This window comes from Chelon labrosus (assembly GCF_963514085.1).
Source record: "Chelon labrosus genome assembly, chromosome: 15".
NCBI lineage: Eukaryota > Metazoa > Chordata > Actinopteri > Mugiliformes > Mugilidae > Chelon > Chelon labrosus.
Genome location: NC_140348.1, coordinates 14,777,147 through 14,799,972, shown reverse-complemented (window position 1 = coordinate 14,799,972; position 22,826 = coordinate 14,777,147). Strand labels below are relative to the sequence as shown.

Genomic DNA, 22,826 nt, shown 5'->3' with positions numbered 1-22,826 from the left:
CTGCTCTCCCATTCAATTAGAGAGAGGGAGAGACCTGTGGACAGCGCACAATAGAAGAAGTTTTCGTTCAACAGGCATCTTGATCTAAGTGTAAGCTGTGCTATTTGAGGAAGTTGCATCATATTATACTAATACAAAAGTCGGGAATTCTGAAGGTGAATCCTAATTTATTGATCTTCTTTCCTCTAACACCACCAAGAAGTGACATGTGTAGCCAAGACTGAATAGACCACTGGGAGTAACAGGGCCTCTATAGTGAGGTTATAATTCAAATTGCTTCCTGCAAAATTATCACGTCAGCCTCAAGTGTACTTTGTCTTTAGTGCCAGTTTGCAGATGTCAGCATGCAAACACGGTAAACTAAGACAAGAGTATGATAAAAACAAAAACCAACATGCCTAGCAGTTATAAAAATTAATATAACGTTGAATGGAAGTCAGCTTCTTTCTCAAACGACACACAATTACACAGTGATCTAATAAAACAAACCAACATCTTCTTTAATTATTGTGCAAACAGGAAGCTGCAGTCTGTACATTCACTTGTCACATGATTAGGTACAATAGTACAATACTAACAGTCCTGCACTAGATCCCCCTTTGTGACTATTATAATGTTAAGTTCACGTTGAAACAGCACAACACAGTTGAATCAGCAGCTCTCTCAGCTATTTTAGACAAATGCTGAATAACATAATCTTCATAAAGATTTAAATTGTTTTACTAGCGTACCCCATTAACTGACAAGTGAGTATATATTTGTGTTCCAGCAGGATAAAGATTCACCTTCTGTCCAGCAGAGGGCAGCTAACATACTGCAACAACTGAATAAAAGATATGTTTTTGGTGTAGTTTAGTCCAGAGGTATTAAAACATTTGTTACTATGAAGCAATATAGTAATACTAATACTACAAGGAACAACAAGAATAGATTCACTTAGTAAAAAGTATTTTATTGTAAATGTTTGAAATACTACAGTACACTTGTGGTTATAGTTCTGACACAAGGGCTAAAGAAAAAAGTAACAAAAATAAATACATCTGCATTGACAGATAAGTGATGAGTTTTGGGTTTCATCTTTTTTTGATTTAGATTTCTTTTGCATTGAAGACATGATATGACAACATAGTGGGTTACCTCTAAGTGGTTACTACAAAAAAGTCAAGGTTTCTGGTATTGCCTTGTTATATTGCTGCACTGTCATGGAATGGTTGTAATAAAATATATTGAAATTCATACTGCACGGCGCCTCCGTCTAGGTCGGAGGGCCTCTTAAAGAGTTTGAAAGTCGGTTTTCATAACGTTATAAGTCCTACGGTCACATTACACTAGATTTTGTGACAGAAATACATGTATACACAGTATCTATGGCATCTCAACCACGTGCCAGTGCAGGAGAGCAGCCTGGCCTTCTGGGTATCATTGACCACAGAATGAACAGCAATAGATCAATCGAAAGCTTCGTCACCATTATTCCCACCGGTCATTTCATTTTGTTTATCCAGAGCAGTGACGGTCACGGAGACTTTACACCTCCAGTGCAGTTGTAAAGAGGACCGGTCACTCAACAAGGATGATGAGAAACAAGCCCCCAAAGATTGTCATGGAAACAGCATTTCAAAACCATCATCATCATCATCATCATCATCAGCTCATTCACTTCATGCGATCTGGAGCTCCATGTAGTGTTTTAGAAAATAACCAGCATCCCAGACAGCAACGTTTTAAATGACTACTCAAAAGTGTAAAAATCACTTTCTAGGGATAAAAAATACTGCTTGTCCCATTTACATCCCATCATTAGAGCTTCTGTCACTTTAGAAATAGTTTCAGACACTAATTAGAAAAACAATATAAACAATGGAGTAAAGGAAAACAAGGCCATTAGTGTCTTAAATACACAGTACACAGCGTGGCCAAGAAAAATAAGTGAGGGAGAATCCTTCTGATGTATACAGAAAAGTGCCAGAAGTAGTTTTTCCTTCATATTGTTTGGTCTGTTTGTTTGTCTTCATTTCAGCAATGTCCTTTTCTCCCCCCGTCTGTTAAAGCCTGTGTGCGTTTTTTTTTTTTGTGTAGAAATGTGCAAGGATCCTTGCGTTTAAGCCAGGGTTCTCTGTCTTGGTTTTATTCTGGGGTAGAGCTGTTAGAGAGAACAAGAGCACACGTCAGTGCCGCACATTTATACATGAATGCTCCTACGTAAAATAAATCATTACAGCGGCAGTGACTCATAACTCACCCCTAACAAGTTGCGGGGGATGTAACCCTCGGTGTCACCCATGCGCGCCCACCACCACTCGACCTCCTCTTCGTCTTCTCGGCGGATGATGGTCATGCAGTCTCCCTCGCGGAAAGAGAGTTCATCAGGGTTTTCACCGGGGTAGTCCCACAGACCGTACACCACGCCCCTGTTCATGATACCCATCTTCTCTTGCACACCTGAGGAAAGACACCCCACAGAAAATAATTATGTCACTGACGCAACAAACACAAACAAGAGGATAAAAACAGATAAAGGAACAACAGCAAGTAGTTTTTACTGACCATAAAGGAACTGAGAGCACTGGGTATAACCCTCTTCCATTTCTTCACATTTATCTGCTGCTGTTTGCATGTCGCTGTAAGTCATGGCAAACACTGCTGCACCAGACTCCACCAGGAACTTGCACACTTGTACATTGTTGCAGGATGCAGCACAGTGAAGAGGCGTCCTAAATTAAACCGGAGAGAGAAATATTAAGATTAACTTTTGATCAGAGTCAGGTATTCATATTTCTCATACAGCAGAATATTGTTCTTATTCAAGTTGAAAACCAAGCCAGCAGTGAACTTACCAGCCGTCACTGTCAGCAGCATTGACGTTGACACCGAACTGGACCAAAAACTTCACAATGTCTGTATGGCCAGCACAGACAGCGTTGTGTAGAGCAGTGATGCCTTCATCGTTGGGCAGACTGGGATCCTCCACCTGTGATTGAACAGAAGAGGTGAAGGGAGACAGACTTGGTAAAAACTTCATCTTAACATTAGCAAATAGGGAAATGTAGTGACTACTTTTAAATACTTTTAACTGGGACTTCTATGATAGCACGGTAGATTACTTGCACAGAAGAACAAACGACAAAGAAACCAAATAATAACAAGTAATATAATAGAAAGCAAATGTCTTACTTCATAGATGATCCTCTGGACCAGGTCGAATTCTCCCTCCAGAGAGGAGTCCAGCAGTAGAGCCAGTGGGTTGAACTTCACTCTCATGCTGTGATCGATGCGTTCGGAGCCAGTCTTGCGCAAATTGGTTCTCTTTCCCTGAAGACACAATTATAATTGCACATCACTAAAATGATCTTAAACGTCCATTATAACGGAGAAGAAAATTGTACATCTGCTCGAGCCTTAAGACCGTCCTGCTGAAGCGTCCACTCTCAACTGTGCTCCGTCTAGACCTCTAGCAGAGGACTTGTTTTTCAACCTCTTAGTGCCTTGCTAATCCGGTTTGTGTGCACAAACTCTTAGAAACTCCTCTAAAACCATGATTATGCAACCTGATTAGGAGCAAATACTGTCCAGTGAAGTAAAAGAAAGGTCTTTAGTTTCTAAATGAAGACCACAAAAGGGGGGAGGCCAGGGGGGAAAATGGGTCATAACACCGATTTCCCACTGGTTTGTTCTTATAGGGTTCTTATAAAACCTGCTACCTCACCACCAAAACCGCTTAAGGAGTTTCACTAAGGGCTTAAGAACAACGGTGTTCTTGGTGTTTATTTTCAATGCGCCTAAGGGGGTATCAGCTTAGAATAAGCAGAATAAGACCCATTTTCTCCAGAAACAATAGCCGTGCTTGACAGGGATTATTCAATTATATAACATCAGACCAGGTCACTGCTGTGGACGTGAAGGTTGTTAAGAATTACAATGTACAAAAACTGTAACTCATGACATGCTTCTGTGAAACAAACATGTGAAGAGATTTTAACATCTACTGTGAACTAAGTGACCCGGGTCACTTAAATGAGTCTAAGTAACAGCCTTATAAACAGCTTAGAGCCACGTGGTGAATGTAATTGAGATATTTCAGATGGGGTTTCATACCGGTGGAAGAGTGACCTGTCCAGTGACCTCAGGTGCCTTCATGTTGAAGGTGTCTTCTCCCAAGCTGTCCTGTTCCGCTCCACTGGGGTACGGAGGTGGTGGGTAAGGGGGGAACTCTTCCAGGAAGCCTTCTGGAGGTGGAGGAGGCAGGTTGGGCATTGTGTCCTCTGGGCCAGGAGGGGGTGGCAGTGGGAAATTGGCATCTTCTGGTCTGGGGGCTGGGTGGGTTGGCGGAGGAGGGGGCACAATTTCCTCACTCTCTGGTATGGCTGAATGTGGTTTGGGCAGTTCGGCAGAGGCCGGGACAGGGATATTAGAACCTGGGATGTGGGATGGGAGTTGTCCTCCCTCCAGAGTCTGTCCTGTCTCGGATGCATGGTTTTCTGAACCATTGAAAGGGCTTGGACCACTTGGTCCTGCAGAAGAATCTGGTGTCTTTTCTGCTTCTCCAGCAAAAGTGGGAGTGGTTGGTGTGGTTACAGTTTCCATAGCTGCCAGTGTGGTTTTCTGATAGAGGAGTTTCTGAATGTTGGGCCCCGCAGGACCCTCGGGTTCAGTGATGGAGCTGCGTTTCTTCAGGGGCCTTGGCGCATTGTAGAGCTTCTTCCTTAGCGCTTCCAGGTCTCCATCACTCTGATGCCTATAGGGGTTGGAAATGAAGGGGAGCAGCTTGGTAGGGCTGAGGGGTCGTGGGATACGCTCCGTTTCTGGGTGGGGACCCTCGGATGGACTGGGCCCCACATTGTTGGCTCCATTGTGGTCAGTTTCATATTCTGGGCCAGGGGAGCGGCGGTCTAGGTACGGGTTCTCTAGGTATTGGGAGCCTCCACCTGGAATCACTGGTTTACCATACACTAGAACAAAAAACAGGAAACAAGGATAAAGACGACAGAAATTATGTTTAATTTCAGTGCTGTTCTCCCTGCTGCCTTTGATTTTAACTTGTCAGTGTAATGAAATTATTTTATAAAACGTGCAAAACTAATTACGACTGACAAAAACACAAAGCATCATGGTGTGATAATTAGAAGATGGAGCCTTATTACCGCAGCTCTTAACACAACACAATGAAATGAAAATCACTGAGCTAATTAAGCACTGAAGATTGTATTTAACAGTCTCACTTGACTGAACCCACCTGGGAGTTTTACCAGTTACAGCTGTAAATAAAACCTGTAGTACCAATCTAGCACCAACCTTTTTCTATTTATTAGTAATTATTGCTGCAAACAAACACTGATACAGAATATATACCACTATATTGATTATGAACGGAGTTGGAAAAATGTTCAGATAATTTATCTTTGAACTTGGAGACAAAGTAAAACAAAACTAACTACAGGAGAAAAAACTGAAATGGTTTTGTTTGTGTAAATGTAGGTTAAATCAAGTAAGCGTCCACACAATCACAGACAGAATATGTTTATGAAACGACTACTATGGAACCTAAACAAGAATTCAATTGTCAGCATTGTAGAGTCACTAAATTAAAAAAGTCAACATTGATATTCTTACCACTGACAAATCCATTGGTGCGGGATTGGGCTCTGTTGAGAGCACTCTGCGGACCAGGCTGGAAGGGCTTCCCTGAGCCAGGCTGCTGTGTGTACATGGAGTAAATGGAGCTGGCAGCTAAGGTCTGTGGCTTACTCAGGTTGGCATCTTTGGAGGAGGGCAGCTCTGGGGTGAAGGGTCGTACCGTAGCTGCAGGTGGAGTGTCCTGTTTGGAGGGTAGTGGGAGTGTCTGGCTCTGTGAGGGTGTGAGAGGGCTGCGGCCCTGGGCAGCTGGCGGCTGCTGACTGTGGGGCTTGGCTTTAGGGAAGGTGCCTGTGTTGAAACCCGGTTTGCCATAGGGCACAACACTAGGGCCTTTCGGTTTGGTGGGAACAGGGGGAGGCACCTTGACCGGAGCCTTGGGAGCAGACTGAGTCAAGAAAGGAGAAAAACAGCAAATTATAAGCTTGGGTTAATTTCTCCTGGCAATAAACACATCTCCTGAGAATTTCTTTTCATGTGATGATGTTAATGATAGAGTGTGTTTTTATTCCTTCTCACCTGAGCATCCCTGACCAGGTCGTCGCTGCTCTGGTTTTTGCGGAGGGAGGTAGCAGGAGCCTCGGTTGGCTCAAACATGGAAAATGGACGCACTTTCCTGTCTCTCTTCAGTTCTGACTCATCTAACCCAAGAGCACATGCAGAGGTAAAAAAAAAAACAGTTTCGTCACATGTTTAGATACGGTTTGATTCTATAAAAAGACAGAACAAAAGCCCCTTTGGAGCCTTTGTTCTGCTTTATCTACAGCTAGAGTTTTCAGAGTAACAGGCGGGGAGTGAAGTTCACTTTCTATGGGAAGGCTGTATGTGTTGTTTGTGAGTGTACATGTATCTTACCTTGTTCTGTGTTAGAGTTGGATTGAGAGGACATTCGTGGCAGAGTTGAGGCAGGACCATGGCCGTTGGTGTTAGATTCTGGACCTGAAGAGCTCCAGTCTGCCAGCTTTGATGGCTGAAGGCCTGTGGGACCAGCAAAGTATAACAGAAGTTTAAATGCCAGTGTAGCATAAGCATTTATAAAGAAAAGCAGATAAAATGAAGCATCAACACACAGCGTGGGAACCAGCTTTAGTTTTTATTAACTAGATAAACACTAAGTCCACAGAGCTTAGTGTTGCATAGACACGTCACACAGCACAGCCCATTAAGAATATGTGAAAAAAATGTAGACTGTGAAGCATTTTTATTCATCTTTGTTTATCGTTTGTTTTTCTGGGTGACTGACTATGATCCAGCCAGTGGCCATGCATGTCTGCTGACATCCACAGTCAGATGAGCCACAAAAGCATGTGTCTTCTGCCACTAGCATAATTAGCACCGCATCAAAGATGGTGAAAACATGATGATTTTCATCCCACTGACTGTAGTTAAATGTACAAATGCCATAACAAACACACATGTTTTACAGAAAAGATCAGATTGGGTTGGTCACAGTCCGTACAGCATGTCAGTTCAACTAAAGGTTATGTGTTTGTTCCAACTGACCCACTTAGAGCTGCAGAAACGGAACTGAGGAGAAAGCTTAACAACACGCTTTAGCAAACAGCAGCAAAACAAGCAAACAGGACCAAAATTCCTTGCTAGGAAATGATAAAAACTGATCTTTTTACCTCTTTCAGTAAAGATAACGGTCATGGAAAATGAATCCAAGCGACCGAGAAGCGCACAAACACACAAAAACACAAGTGTGTACCTTTTCTCTTAGCCCGCAGCTCTTTCAGAGGCTTAAACAAGAACATGGCTTCTGAGGAAGATGCATTCGAAAGACAAGAAAAACAAAGTAGCCTTAAAGCTCCAGATCTCTCTAGACATGATGTTGGTTGGGCCCATGTAGGGGCCCCCCCGAGGGGGCATACAGAGACCAGTATAACCCCAAGGAGCCTAACTGATCCTATGCATAACGTTCCTGATGGAGAGACACTGGGAATGAGTGTATAGTTAGAGCAGATTCCTCAGATTCCCCGCCCATCCCTGCCTCTCTTCTTTCCATATTGCAATCAACTCAGCAGAAATAATTTCATGCAATAACATGACAGACTGCGGAAAGCCTGTTAATATTCCTTCCTGTATGTGGAATTGCTTTAAAACATGTTAACAAGGGATTATGAGAAGGTTAGAGATGGACAAGGGATGGGGGGGATCCCTTCTGCAGTTGTTTTGTAATGACTGATATTAGTGTCAGATAATACATTTTTAATTACACAAAGCACGCTGCTGACCCACTATTCACAGAAGGAGAGATTTAAAGCTAAATGAGCAACTCAGAGATGGTGTATGTGAGAAAGAATTACAGTATGGAGGATGGAAAAATTAAGATATTTAAAAGGTCTATTATTGGTTTGGCCAGACTGTCACCTCTACATGCAGTGGATACACAAGCCATGCAACAAGACTTTACTCTGTACCACGTGTAATAGTTACACCTAAACCCTATATTTATGGTCATATTTCTCTCTCTATAAATGTGGACAAAACTGTTGGTACCCTTACATTAAAGAAAGAAAAACTCACGGTGGCCACTCAAATAACTTAAAACTAACAAAAGTAATAAGAAATAAACATTCACTGAAAATTAACCAATGTCAGAAATCAAATTGTGGTTCAACAGATTAATTAAAACAAACACAAAACAAAACAAAAAAAAAACTAATGAAACTGGCCTGGACCAAAAATGATCGTACTCCTAGAAAAGATTGAAGATCATTTGAAAACAGGGACACAAACTAAGGTGTGTCCTGTAATTAGCATCACAGATGTCTTCAAACTTGTAATTAGTCAGTCTGGCTATTTAAAGAGTGAAAAGTAATCACTGTGCTGTTTGGTATCATGGCGTGCACCACACTGAACATGGACCACAGAAAGTTAAGGAGAGAGTTGTCTCAGGATATTAGAAAGGAAATTATAGACAAGCGATATGTGACTACGGTTAGTTGCTCATATTATTCAGACGTTTAAGATCCACGGGACTGTAGCCAACCTGCCTGGACATGGCTGCAAGAGGAAAACTAATGACAAGCTGAAGAGATGAATAACACGAATACGAACCAAAGAGCACAGAACAACTTCCAGAGAGATTAAGGGTGAACTCCAACGTCAAGGTACATCAGCGTCAGATCGGACCATGCGTCGCTGAGTTTGAGTCAAAGTGGACTTAATGTAAGACGACAGAGGAGGACTTCAATGTTGGGTTGGAAATTGCCTAAATACATATTCACAAGCCACTAAGCTTCTGGGAGAATGTCCTTTGGACAGATGCATCTAACGCAGGGGGTTTTGAATCTGTGCAGTGTACAGTGCAATCTCAAAACTATCAAGGCATTCTGGAGCAAAATGTGCTGCTCAGTGTCAGAAAGCTTGGTCTCAGTCGTAGGTCATGTGTCCTCCAACAGGATAATGACCCAAAATTCATAGTCAAAATCACCGAAGAATAGCTAAGGACAAAACACTGGACTATTCTGAAGTGGCCTTCCATGAGCCCTGATCTAAATCCTATTGACCGAACATCGGCGGAAGGAGCTGAAACATGCGGTCTGGAGAAGGCACCTTCAAACCTGAGACAGCTGGAGCAGCTTCATTAGTTTGATTTTTAAAATTATTCTGTTGAACCCCAATTCAAAAGCAATATCTGATTTTCATTAGTTAGGGTACCAACAATTAGCGTTACTTGATACATCTCCTAATTTCCTTAGGTTTAAATAGCTCCCTTCAAACGTAGGAAAGTGTGAGCTTATATGAAGAAAAGCACTAAGAGACACACAACAGCAATAAAAATAGAGATTTCACTGCAAACATTATTAGTTTTTTTGCAAAAACATCAGAAGACTGGAAAAAAGACTGTGATATTCAAACTCCACAATGCTAGGGCACAACACACCACCCAGGAGGTAACTAGCTACCTTCTGAGCTCAACATGACATCGCAAGCAGCAGGTGTCCCAGACTCCGCTGCTCCTGCTGGAGGCAGGACAGTGACAAAATACACAATAAACACAGTGAACTCTTGAACTGTAATTCCTTTATATATTTGTGATATGAAAACTTAGGCTTAGCGATTTTACTGACATTGCTGAGTGAACTATTGCAGATTCAGCATATGCCAAATTTAGCTGACTAAATTATATGTGAAACGATACAAGTGCCGTGCTGCTGCCAAGTCAGCACCAGCAGAGATCTGAGTCATTGGCCTGATTTGAGAGGTGAAAGGCTGTAGACGGGTGCTGTCTCCGTTTGCTCACCTGTCCCGGCCTTGCTCTGTGGATCGTGGGCTGGTAGGGTGGCAGTGCCGTCTGGGTATGCTGGTTTTACAAGCAGATCGTGTCTCACTTGGCCCCGGGGCATCGTGGACGACTGGATGTATGGGCCGACCGCAGCCACACGAGACGGACCAGACTGCTGTCCAGCTTGGCCTTCAGAGGGCAGCTAAACAGTGAAAAATAAGGAGACGGGAAAAAATAACGGCGTTAGAGCAGCAATGACAACATACAGATGACTAAACAGTAACCAAGACTGTGGAGTTTGAGAGAATGCTAATATGATTAATACTAATAAACAAAAATGAACATTTACAAAATCTCTAAAATTTCACATAACAACTAAATATAAATGTTGGATGAAATATCATGAGGTAACTATAATATACTTAGATAATTTCTACTAGTTGGATAAATTATAAAATATGGCCAGTGGGTGACTCCGAATCAGGACATGTTTTACTGAAATCACATGGAAAGCATGGAAGTGTTCAAAGATTTGCAAAGCTGTCTTCTTCATTTTTTGTCCTGTGGGTGGTGCTAGAAGAACAGTTATTTCAGTGAGACAAATCACGCATGTTTTTGAAGTGTACTGTCATAAGATGAAAGCTGTACACCCGCTGGTCAGGCTTGATGACAGAACAAGGGATACGAGCATTTAGAATTTGTTCTGTACGAGCAACAACTGTCTTTAAAAGGCCACAAATACAAAAACTATCCACGAATGAAAAAACATATACTATTTAACTCTGGGCCAAAATACTGGAATGACAGACCAACATTTCCAGCTTATGAGTCTAGACTTAAACTACACACACTGGTATTTGGTCACTTTCTAAGCCATCGCCATTACTACAGTGCAAAACCATTGATGATTTGAGATTTAACAAATATTTACACATTCTTATTTTATTCTTTTGCATGAAGTTGCATGTTTCAATGTACTGGGGTATATTAGTGGAACCGAGATAAATGCACAGGCAATCTAACATCCCCACAGACAATACAACAACAAAAGTATGAGTTTTAATTTGAGAAATTATGAAGTTTAAAGACAATACATTCAGCTCATTTACTCCTAGCCTAGCCTAGATTAACTTTTGCTATAAACTTGTCTTAAATTCTTAGAACTTAACACTTATCCTCAGCTGATGGCAATATAACAATCTGTCATTTAAGTGAAAGTGCACATGGTGCACTTCGCAAAAAGCAAATGAAAAAAAAAATGGAATCTGAAGTAACAGGTATAATTAGAAAACAAACAGATGGATATGTGCATTTCCAGTACTAGTTTAGTTACCTGAAGATGAGTGTCTTTTGAAGCCCTCTCTTTAACAGGATAGCCATTCTTGAGAAAACAAAAGCACAAACATGCAACAGAAGTTCAAAATACCAAATAATCCTCCCCTTTCCAATCTAGTATAAGCCTTTTCTCAGTGTTTCCAGAAAATGTGACTAAGATGGTGCGGGGTGACTCTCTGCTGGCAGCTCTCAGACTACCTCTCTCCAGTCAATATGGTTATACGTGTTTGTTGGGTGATGTCAGCTGGACACTTGCTGTTTGGTTGAAGGAGAGAGCAGCTTGGATGGAGTGTGTCTTTGTACTGGAGTGAAAAAGGCTCACTCATTATGATTCTAGGCAGGGTGTGGGTAAATCACCTCCTCACTAAGGCCTATTCAGAACTTCATCTCTAAAACACACACACACACGCAAACACCTTTCTGTGCACGACTTTATTATATATCAGGGGGATATTAAAAGAGAAGTCGGGGTGCTTTAAAGTAGAGAGCAAGTTGCTCATTTATCTAAAAAGACTTCTTGAAGAGCAGTGGAAGGACATGTTCAATCATTTATTATTTATGTCCTAATTTATAGGCCACTTTAGATCTTGTAAATTCTGGATGTTCTCGTGAAAATATTTTTGTATCAAGACCACTGAAACATTTCAGCATTATTATGAAAGAAGGTTAAATTTTAATTGTATAAAAAAATAAAGATAATAATGAAAGCCAATAAAATGGTCTGAAAGGAAGTGGACTGCGGGAAATTAAATGGCGCATGTTATTTAAAGAGATTAAAGCATAACATGATACTTCATCTAATCAGGATGATAAGGTAATATGTTAGGCCAGCCTCGCAACCTTGTTGTAGCGACACAAGCATGTAACCTCAAGCAGTGAACATGTTAATTTATCCTCCTCATGTTTCATATGCTTGTCTGTTGACGCGTGTTTACAGTCCCATGGCAACCTCTGTACAAAACAAATCCTGGAAAGGTGAGAGAGGAGCAGGGAGAGAGCTCAGATACAAAACCATAACACCCATTAACAAGTACTCATGGCTGATTTTTTTATTTTAAACGTTTACCCTCCCGTATTCAGTCATATCTAGCTTTATGGCATCTTAACTGTACTCACTTTCATTTCCTTTCACCACAGTTTTAACCTCACAGTTCTCAGTTTATCTGTGTGTACTGTATCTGTCCCTGTCGTTTAAACTATAAATAAATAATTAATACCAAAGAGTAGAATGTGTTTAAAAAGCCAAAGACTTTAGTAACATGTTTGTTTGGCCAAAACTGGCAAAAACTGGTTATTCTACTTTTGTTTATGTCAAGCGTGCAAGCAGACAAGATAACATCGCTTCTGACATTCCTGCCTGTCTCTGATGTCTGTCCACACTCATTACTCCTCTCCCATCTTCAGGACTTGTTCCTGCCAAATGGGACTGAAAACATAGCAAAACAAAGAGGTGGGAGTGTACACTCACATATAGCTCTGCTATACGATCAGAACATCCATTCCCACTGCCTATCTAAGAAAGAAGATAAAAGAATGGAAAAAAAAACGATATGAAGTGATTCCTTAGAGTTGGGGGCCAAATATTATTTTATTAAGCAGAGGACAGCAACTTTGAATGAACGCCAGGGGATCTGAAACTTACGGGCATAAAGAGAAATACACACAGTTCTCATTATAGGGCCACTAGGGGGAGATCTGATCAAAAGCATGTCTATAAGATAGCGGTAGATAGAAATATTGGTATCCTGACAAACTGTTAGAGCTGAAATGTCAATTAAGGCTACACCAGTGTTTTTATTTTGGTGTGGGGTGATTATACTCACAGGCAAGTTTTCTTTCTGATGCAGGGCTGCCTTTTTCTTCCACAGCCGATCTCGGAGCTCACTGATCCGTTTGTCCATTGCAGCCACCTCAAGGTTGCGCTTATTCAGACTCTCCCTCTGGTGTTGCAGCTTTGAGTTTTGATCCTGATTGAGCTTGTTCCTCAGCTGACCGCCAAAGCAGTTGGCAAAAAAAGAGGAAAGAGGAGTTATTCTCTGTGCACATTTAAAATAATATCTTTGGAATGTAGTTTACATCTGCACACCTGTAGCTCCTTGTAGAGGCGGTCTAGCTCAGCCACCGAGCTCTGGTTGTCATGGAAATTCTCCATTTTGCCATTTTTGAGCAATTCCAGCTGTCGGCTGAGCTCCTCCACCTTGGAAGCAGCCATTACTAGTTCTCTCTGCTTCTGCTGGAACAGGTTATTCATTTGCTCTATCTCCTCCACTGAAATTGAGAGAAAGGGTGTGACAATAATAATGAGGAATGTGATAAAAAAAATATACTGAAGAAAGAAAGTCATGCAACAGTAGGTAGCATTCTTTGGGGAGTTTACAAAGTCATTGAGCTCACCCAGTTTGCCATTGCTGAGGCGTTTCTGCTCCACCTGGCCCTTGAGGGCCCGGACCTTCTTGAGACGAGTTTCCTGGTTCTCAATGTTCTCTCTGAGGCGTTGGAGCTTCTCCTGCTCAGAGGCTTGCTGCTGCTGACGCTGCTCTTGCTGCTTCAAGTAGCGCAGCCGCTGCTCCTGCAGACAAAAGGGGAGAATGGAAGCATAAAGTAAAATTAACTAATATAATTAAACAAAGACAAACCTGTTAATGTCCATTCATGGATTATCTATGGCTGAGTATGCTCTTTCTCAACAGCTAATGTCCAAACATCCTCATGCAAGGCTCTGTGCTATGTAGTCTAGTGAGAGTAGTTTGCAGCCTACCGGTACGAGGGCTGTTGCCTGTTTTAAGAATAAAATTTCTTCCTTTTCCTGTTTCTTTGAGCATGAATACATTTTATGCAAACACTGGTTGGTTAAACAAGGATTGAAAAAACATTGTGTGGACTTTCAAAATCAATTGTCACTCTTGAATTATGGCACACTGTGCCATAAACCCGACAGTGCTATTAAACAGGCCCCAAGATGAGCACAACACAGCCTCAGTCCGGATCTGTTCAGGTGATGTGTGCTGACTGTAATTCCTGTTTGTTTACTTGACGTGTAAGCAAGTGTACTTGACTGCTTGGAAGTCAAATTCCTTGGCGTGCTACGTTCTCGGCAATACACTGTGCTTAGAACTGAATGCTAAAGAAGCTCAAGGACATAGGTTGCAGCTTGTGAGGCATATTTAAGGGGGGAAACGAGGAGAAAGTCACCAGTTTGGCTTTTTAAGTTAACTTAATACAGTATATAGCTCTAGATCAGCAGAACGGAAACCTTTTAAGAAGCCTCAGCAAAAGTCAAACATGCATAGGAAGGAATATGCTCACTCAGATATTTCATTATATCACCCCTGTTTTCTGTCAAATGTCTCTCACTGTCACCAGTAAATCCCAGGCGAAGTGGGAAACAAATCCTGAGCGAGAGACAAGCAATCTTCAAATACCATATGAGCTCTGCACAGTGAGAACCCAAGGCAGTAAGCTGTCTCAGGCTTCTCAAATTATAAACACTACACCTGCAGCAATTCACTACTCATCTTCCTGTCTATTACAGCTTTCACACACACTCTCTGTCTTGTCTTTTCTGTAAGTGCACTAGAGTTGTACCTTTTGCTTTGTTTATCAACTCCCCACGTTCTTATAACAACCCCTTTCTAGTCTTCTCCATTATATTTCTGGCTTTTACTTTCATTTCCACCACTTGACCCCTTCATCCCTTGTATCCACTGATCTATCGACTGAACCCCATCTATTCTTTCATCTTGCACTTATTCATGTACCTTAGAAGCGAGGAGTTGTTGTTGAGCTTCTATCTGTTGCTGCTGTCTGGCAGCCATCTCTTGAAGCTCGGCCAGCGTCATGTCCATCCGGGGTGTCGCCACCTGTGCAGGAATAAAAAGAGGAACAAGAGACAAAAGAAAAAAAAAACACTGTGTTGTTAAGCTTTGGGCATTTTCATCAGTCAGACTCTATTTACCTTCATACTCAAACCTCCAAAGAGGACCAATGTATGCCTTTTTGTGATTTAAGAAATAACTATACTGTACTATATTGTATGTATAATATTTCAAATATTTGTCTAGAGAGAAGTTAAGAACGTACCCCATTCTCCATCCTTCTGTCTGGGGGACCTTTTACTCCGTTTCTCTTCGGCTCTGGGCCTCTTGACCCTCCTGAGTAAACAACATGAACGAAGAATTCATCAGACATCGCAACCTACTGCCGAACGTGACGTTTTAGCCCATGTAGCGACTAGTATCCAAAAGCAAAGCAGTCGCTGAGAGGCTAAGGTATGGGTGTTAGCTGATCGTCTGACGCGCTGTACAAACAAAGTATCCGCTGAGATCCAAGAATGCGTTTGACGGGTTTATTGAAGAAGTGGGATTGTACAACTTAATCATAACGTGCTCAAAGTGAAGAAAAGAAAAAGGATCCAGAGCACTCAAAGCAAACTCAGGGAAAACAAACTTAAACAGCGGTCAACGAGAAATACGGCCTCCCAGTAACTCACCCTCTCTCTCTCTCTCTACTTCCGCCCGTGCACCTGTCTTAAATTAACTAAATGTTACCGCCCCCAATTACTGTGATATGAAAATAAACAACAAAAAAGTAACAAAATATAAAAACCCAAGTAACCCAAATAAACTGTTAAATCATATTACTTAACATCTCATAATAATCAATGATATATGATACTAATAATAATAAACACCTTCATGGCTCCTACACACCAGCCCCTAATTATTAAGCTATTATCTAATAATTACCCACAATAGGAATCATGAAATAATTAAACTAAACAGAATACATAATCACATTACATTCTTCTTCTTCTTCCGTCTTCATGATCCTGAAAAAAGTCAGTCGGTAGGGCCAGAGGTTACCAGCACATAGCCCTGTGATCTGTGTTCACCACAGTCACTATTAGTCAAGCGTCAAAGTTAAGTCAGATGTCTAGTCAGAGGTCTAGGCCTTGTCATCTGTAGCAGCCGCCCCACCTCCAGGATCGGCTTCCTGCAGCAGACATACCTTGGTTATAGGCCGGTTCAGGCAACTACTCTTGGTCTTGATGCGCACCTGACGCACAAAGCCCCTTCGGTCCGGAAAGGTTTGCAGAACTCGTCCTACGACCCAGGAATTACGAGGCGCTGTGCTGTCCACTATAAGCACCAGATCTCCGGGAACAAGGTTTCGCTTCGCTCCTGACCATCTCTGCCGCTCCTGCAATTGAGGTAAGTACTCCTTAACCCATCTCTTCCAGAAAAGGTCTGACATATACTGGACCTGCTTCCATCGCCTGCGTGCGTACATGTCAGCTTCCTGGAAAACTCCTGGTGGGAAAGATGGTAATGACTTCAAAAGCAGCAGGTGATTAGGTGTCAATGCTTCCAGGTCGTGAGGATCCATGGAAGCTTTCGTTATCGGTCGGCTATTGATAATGGCTTCCACTTCACAGAGAACGGTGTGAAGTCCTTCTTCATCCAAACTTTGCACATTCAAGGTGGAGTTGAGGACTTTGCGGACTGATCGAATCAACCTCTCCCAAGAACCACCATGATGGCTGCCAGCTGGGGGATTAAAAGTCCATTTTATCCCTTTCTGAAGGAGGACATCATTAATCTGCATCTGATTCCACTGCTCAATTGATGTTTTCAGTTCTTGTTCTGCTCCCCTGAAATTCGTCCCATTATCTGAGCGCAATTCCCGTACTTGACCACGTCTTGCTATAAAGCGTCTGAGAGCATTTATGAAGGCATCGGTGTCGAGAGAAGGTGCCACTTCAATGTGGATTGCTCTTATGGCCATGCAGGTAAAAATTACTCCATACCTCTTCACGACACTTCTTCTGCTCCTCACCTCGAAAGGTCCAAAGTAGTCTACTCCTACCCGAGTAAATGGAGGTTCATCTGGAGTCACCCTTTCAGATGGTAAGTCTGCCATTAGCTGAGACACTGGCTGAGCATTCAAACGTCGACAGCTCACACACTTTGACAGAACACTCCTTATGGCTGTACTAGCTCCTAAGATCCAGTATTTCTCACGCAGCTTGGACAACATGTGGTTTCGCCCACTATGTCCCACTTCTTGATGGACGTGTCTCAGCAAAAGGGTCGAGATATGCAAATCTTTTGCCAGTATCATGGGATGCTTAGCTTCCGCTGGCATAGATGACCTGCTGAGCCGGCCACCAACCCTCAGAACCCCATCTTCCAATAGTGGGCAGAGTGTGTGGATGTGACTGTGAGCCTTGACACTTATGCCTTTTTCCAGCATGGCGAATTCTTCTGGAAACCTTCTCCTTTGGCTGAACTTGATGATCTCCAACTCCGATTTCTCCAACTCCTCCAAAGACAGGCAACTTGAAAGTCTCTTTCTCTTGAATGTTTCCATATCCCTCTCCAATGAACGTCGCTGTTGTTCTTCATCCAATCCTGATTGTGCAAGAGTCATATTCAACTGTCTCCTCTTCTGACAGAGAGATGAGAGCCAAGTTTTGAATCTCAAGATCCAGGCTACAGACTTTCTCAGACGAATCCAAGAGCTGAAGTGGTGGATCATGCGAGATACTGCATCAGCCTCCTCACTGGCCTCTACAGCATTCACTGTGGTTTCCTTCTTGACCTCAGGGTCATCTTCTGTTAGTCGATGAATATCCTCGGGGTTGACAGGCCACTCATCCTCTGGTTGAAGGAGAAAACGAGGCCCTGACACCCACGTTGCATGCTTGAGAAATGCATCACCTTTCACACCCCTGGAGGCGACATCGGCTGGATTACTTGCTGTTCCAACATACCTCCACTGAGAGGGTTGTGAAACCTTGCGAATTTCTGTGACTCTGTTGGCAACAAAGACTCTGAACCTGGATGTCTCATTCCTGATGTATTTGAGCACCGAAGTGCTGTCAGTCCAAAACACAGAGTCTTGAAGTTGCATGTGCAGCTCTTTTCTCCACAAGATGTCGATGCGACTGGCCATGGTGGCAGCGATGAGCTCCATTCTGGGGATGGTAGCAGGTTTCAATGGTGCCACCCTTGCCTTTCCCATGACAAAAGCACTGTGCACCTGTGATTGTGCATTTCGTGACAACAGGTAAGTCACTGCTCCATAGCCATCCTCGCTTGCATCACAGAAATGATGTAATTGCGCTGTAGTCACTTCCCCAAAGTCTGACGGTTTCAGACTCCTCATGATGTTACATTTCTCCAAATGACAGAGTTCATCCAGCCAACTTGTCCACTCCTGAGCCACGGTCTGGGGTATGACATCGTCCCAGCCAAGCGCTCTCCTGCACAGATCCCTTAAGATCTTCTTGGCAGACAAGACAACAGGACTCACAATCCCAAGAGGGTCATAGATGGAGCTAACCATAGAGAGAATTCCTCTCCTAGTGAGTGGTCTATCCTTAACAACAATCTTGAACTTAAAAGTATCAGACTGAATGCACCACTCCACACCAAGCACTCTCTCCATGGGTGGCAAATCTTGGTCCATATTCAACATTTTCATGTCTTTGGCTCTGTGCTCTTCAGGTATTGCATTTAAGACATCACGCCTGTTGCTTATCCACTTCGTGAGTCGAAACCCACCTTTAGCACAGATTGCAATGAGCTCATGATAAAGAGACACAGCTTTCTCCTCTGAAGCCACAGATACCAGGCAGTCATCCACGTAAAAGCTATGCAAGACTTTATCCATTGCTTCCTCGCTGAATTGTTCTTTATTGTCCTCTGCGCATTTCCTGAGGGCAAAATTGGCACAACTGGGAGAGGATGTTGCCCCAAAGAGATGCACCAGCATCCTGAAGTCCACATGATCTTGACTTAAGTCTCCAGCAGGCCACCAAAGGAATCTCAAGAAGTCAGCATCCTCTGGTGGTACCTTCACCTGGTGAAACATCGCCTCCACGTCCGCCATGATGACCACTGGTTCCTTCCTGAACCTGCTCATCACACCAATCAGTGAACTTGTGAGGTCTGGGCCCTGTAAGAGTTGAGCATTAAGTGATGTTCCTTGGAAACTTGCTCCACAGTCAAAAACAACCCTGATTTTCCTCTTCGTAGGATGGTAAACGCCTTGATGCGGGATGTACCAAACCCTGCCATCATTACGTTCCAAATCCTCTTCAGGTACCCTTTCAGCATAGCCTTTGACAACAAGATCTTCCATGAAGGCCTTATAGTCAGCATGAAATGAGGAATCCTTCTGAAGCCTCTTCTTCAGATGTAAGGCACGCTGCTCAATGATTTTCCTATTATTTGGCATTCTAACGTCCTTATCCCTCAATGGCAGGTTGATCTGATAATGACCATTGACCTGTTTTGCTGAACTTGTAACCAGCTCCATGAACTTTTGTTCCTCTCTTGACATGCCAGGCTGTTCCTCCACACTGCATTCAGGGAAGTCTGTCTTAAACTGCTGCTGCCAAAGTTCGTCCAAAGTTACAACTGAAACTCTGTTCACGGTTAACTCTGGCTGCTCACCGCCACTGTCTTCACTCAGCGGCCCATTCACCGTCCAGCCCAGCATTGTTCTGATTGCATAGGGTCCATCTGCTACACTGCGAATCACTTGCAAGGGTTCCAAGGCTTTAGAGACATTTGTCCCAATTAACAGCTCAATCCCTGCATCAATCTCAGGCAAGTGAACATGCTTCAAATAAGGCCATTTCTGAATATCACCCTGTTTTGGAATGTTTCTCTTGTGAACAGGCATATGTGTTTGCGTGTAAGCCTTGGGCAGCTCACAGAAATGCTCCCCAGTCAAGCCAGCCACTTCCAGTCCTGGCACCACATGGCTGCTCACCACTTTCTCTTGGCCCATCGTCCGTAGGAGAATATGGACCTTCTTTCCTGGAATATTAAGTTTTTCCCTTAGAGCCTCTGTACAGAACACAGCCGTACTCCCTGGGTCCAAGAAAGCATAGGTGGTGACAATCGTATTGCCCTTCTTGGACTTAACTTGCACTGGAACTATTGGAAGTTTGCAGTCGCGATCACCAGCCCCTGTAAGCCCACTTGACATCAGGGCGCTGTTGACGGACACCTCTGATTTCCTCTCAGCTTGGTCCGGATCCTTGTCCTTTTCTTTTTGTGGAATGTGAAGAACAGTTGGATGTTTCAGACCACATTTTGCACAGGAAATCCGTTTTCTGCAAACTTTGCTCATGTGTCCAATGCATAAACAGCCAAAACAGACTCCCTTCTCTCTTAAGAAGCTTATCTTCTCTTTCTGTGCCTTCTTCCCCAACTGTGGACACAAATCCAAAGCATGTCCTTCTCCACAACAGATGCATGTCCTCCTTGCAGACTCCATATGCTCCTTTCCTTTAGTTCCAGGCTGAGTTTTGTGGATCACAGGAGCTACAGTGGTGGCAAAGCTGGTTCCCTTAATTCCAGAACGAGTTTGTGGATTAGGCTTGTTCGCTCCTCTATTAGTCATCAATGATGGAGCGTCCTGTATGTTTCCAAACACTGGGTCAGTTAGAACCCGTACTTGCTTCTCTATGAAAGTTGTGAGGTCAATGAATGTAGCCCTCTGGCTGCGCCTATCCTGTAGTTCACAGGCTGCGGAACGCCACTTGTCTCGGAATTTGTAGGGCAACTTTTTTATGATGGTTAGCATGTTAGCAGGTATATCCAGTTCATGCATATATTGCACCTCTTCCATAACATTACAGCAACTTCTGAGAAAAAGGCTATAATCACGAAGAGCTTTTGCATCTTCATTCTTGATTGACGGCCATGAAAGAGCTTTTTCCATGTATGCGTATGAAATCCTCTGCTCATTTCCAAACTGCTCCTTTAACAACACTTTTGCTTTAGCATATCCTCTCTCAGACTCCATATGCTGGCAACTTCTGATCAATTCCTTAGGGTGGCCCCTTGTGTGCTGCTCCAGGAAATACAGTCTGTCACTGTGATTTGCAGTGTTCTTCTCCACACCGTTCTCGAAGGCCTTCACAAACGCATGATATTTTAGTGGATCACCGTCAAAGATTGGTATCTCCCTCTTAGGCAAAGATGAAAGGCACTGCTGTTGCACCAACAGTGATGTTATCTCATTTTGTTTGCTCATAATGCCAAACATATTGCTTTGATCTTCATTTGGACCAATATTTAAGGCATTTCCATCTTGCATTTGCATCCCTTCTAGAGTACTGTGATTCACTGCATACAAGTTGGATCTATGTGAATGAATTAACTGAGATGAATTTCTTTCCTTAGGTCTTGTTCCTGCATCCAGGTAAGCATGGTTGTTTCCATGTTGTGACCTTTGTGGTACAAATGACTTTGCTTTAGCACTGAGGGTCAATTTTTGTCCTTTTGCCAGATAGGAGTTCATTCCATCTGAGCGCTTTGATACAGAGGTTCTCTCACTCAAGATGCTTCGAGACTTGAGCACATCCAGTTTTGCCATGTTTGCTGCAATTTCCTCATCCAATTTAAGTTGCTCCTTCCTTTTACGCAGCCGTTCCTCCTCCTCTTCCAGTTCATGTATATCTTTTAATATTTTTTGTCTTGTCCTTAAAGCTGCCAAGTCAGCCTCTGCTTTGAGACGTGCAGAAGAAATACTGGAAGCAACAGACTCTCTTCCTGTGGCAGAGTTTCGTGATTTGGACACCCTGCTTCCCACATTTGAAACACTGTCATTTGGTTTTACATTGTCTTGCAGATCCTCTGCATCAATGATGGAGGCAGCCTGTTGTTGAGTTTCATCGGATATTGGAGGAAGCACCTGTTCATTCATTTCACCAGAATCAGTTTGAAACAATTCATCTGGCTCAATCAACCACTGCTCAACACACCTTTGAAATGTGTTGCTATAGGTCCTAATGCTAGAAAACCATTCATTATGGATCTTCTGTTGCTCCTCAGGGAGTAAAGGAATCAGCATGTCATGTGACTTGGTGGCATTTCCACTCTGATCAATTAAACTCTCCAGAAGAGATTGTACTTGTGAAACATTTTCCTTATTTTTCATGAATGTTTTAATTTGTGGTATGAACCCTTTCATTTTATTCACACTCTTTCTTCTTTCATTTTGAAGCTCTTCGATTTTGTTTGCCAAAGCCTTTGCTGTGGGCTTAGATTGCCTTTTCCCACTTTCCATTTCAGAATTTGAAACAACACTCTTTTGACTCATTTTCTTTCTTTTTTCCAGTTACTTCTCAATACATGTGCATCCAGAAACTTCAACAAGTACAAAGAGCGTTACGCACATAGCAGAGCAGCGGCAATTTCAAAGAGACAAAGCGGAGATTTAACGGAGCATGGAGGTAGGCTACAGTGCATCCAAACACATCCACAGATCCATAAACGTCACGCACATTAGTAGAGCAGCGGCAATTTCGAAGAGACAAAGCGGAGATTCAACGTAGCATGGAGATATTACAGCACCGAATCCACACAATCAATGCCAGCGATCGATGACCAACTCAAACGGTGTTCAATCCAATAATGTCCCCAATGGACAAACAACAGCTTATGCGTGCCGCATTCCTTCCAATCTGAGTACAGCTTAATGCGCATAAACACCAGCAAGCCTACCTGGCTTTTGAGTGCGTCGTCCGAGGCTATGGCATAATGAAAGTCAGTGCAGTCTTCCTTCCTTTATCTCCGAAGATCCTTTCTCCCATTTGATCCTTGAA

At 42.9% G+C, this 22,826-nt stretch overlaps 1 protein-coding gene across 6 annotated transcripts in view; it reads right to left on the bottom strand.

Annotated features, from left to right (window-relative positions):
• Positions 1–941: 941 nt before the first annotated feature.
• tp53bp2a (tumor protein p53 binding protein, 2a) overlaps positions 942–22,826 on the bottom strand; it is a 36,764-nt gene continuing 14,879 nt past the window's right edge. For 2 of the 6 annotated variants that reach the window (XM_084561894.1, XM_084561899.1), the window contains exons 5-22: positions 15,281–15,351; positions 14,959–15,060; positions 13,595–13,769; positions 13,287–13,468; positions 13,024–13,188; positions 12,669–12,713; positions 11,199–11,246; positions 9,884–10,067; positions 7,343–7,393; positions 6,487–6,609; positions 6,151–6,272; positions 5,611–6,019; positions 4,096–4,949; positions 3,175–3,312; positions 2,838–2,971; positions 2,548–2,714; positions 2,243–2,442; positions 942–2,143 (exon numbers count right to left, since the gene is read on the bottom strand). In XM_084561894.1, coding sequence (XP_084418020.1) covers positions 2,102–2,143; positions 2,243–2,442; positions 2,548–2,714; positions 2,838–2,971; positions 3,175–3,312; positions 4,096–4,949; positions 5,611–6,019; positions 6,151–6,272; positions 6,487–6,609; positions 7,343–7,393; positions 9,884–10,067; positions 11,199–11,246; positions 12,669–12,713; positions 13,024–13,188; positions 13,287–13,468; positions 13,595–13,769; positions 14,959–15,060; positions 15,281–15,351 — 3,212 coding nt within the window. In that variant the 3' untranslated portion in view covers positions 942–2,101. The remainder of the gene's footprint in view (positions 2,144–2,242; positions 2,443–2,547; positions 2,715–2,837; positions 2,972–3,174; positions 3,313–4,095; positions 4,950–5,610; positions 6,020–6,150; positions 6,273–6,486; positions 6,610–7,342; positions 7,394–9,883; positions 10,068–11,198; positions 11,247–12,668; positions 12,714–13,023; positions 13,189–13,286; positions 13,469–13,594; positions 13,770–14,958; positions 15,061–15,280; positions 15,352–22,826) is intronic. The other 4 variants (XM_084561895.1, XM_084561897.1, XM_084561896.1 and 1 more) reach the window with 4 other exon arrangements.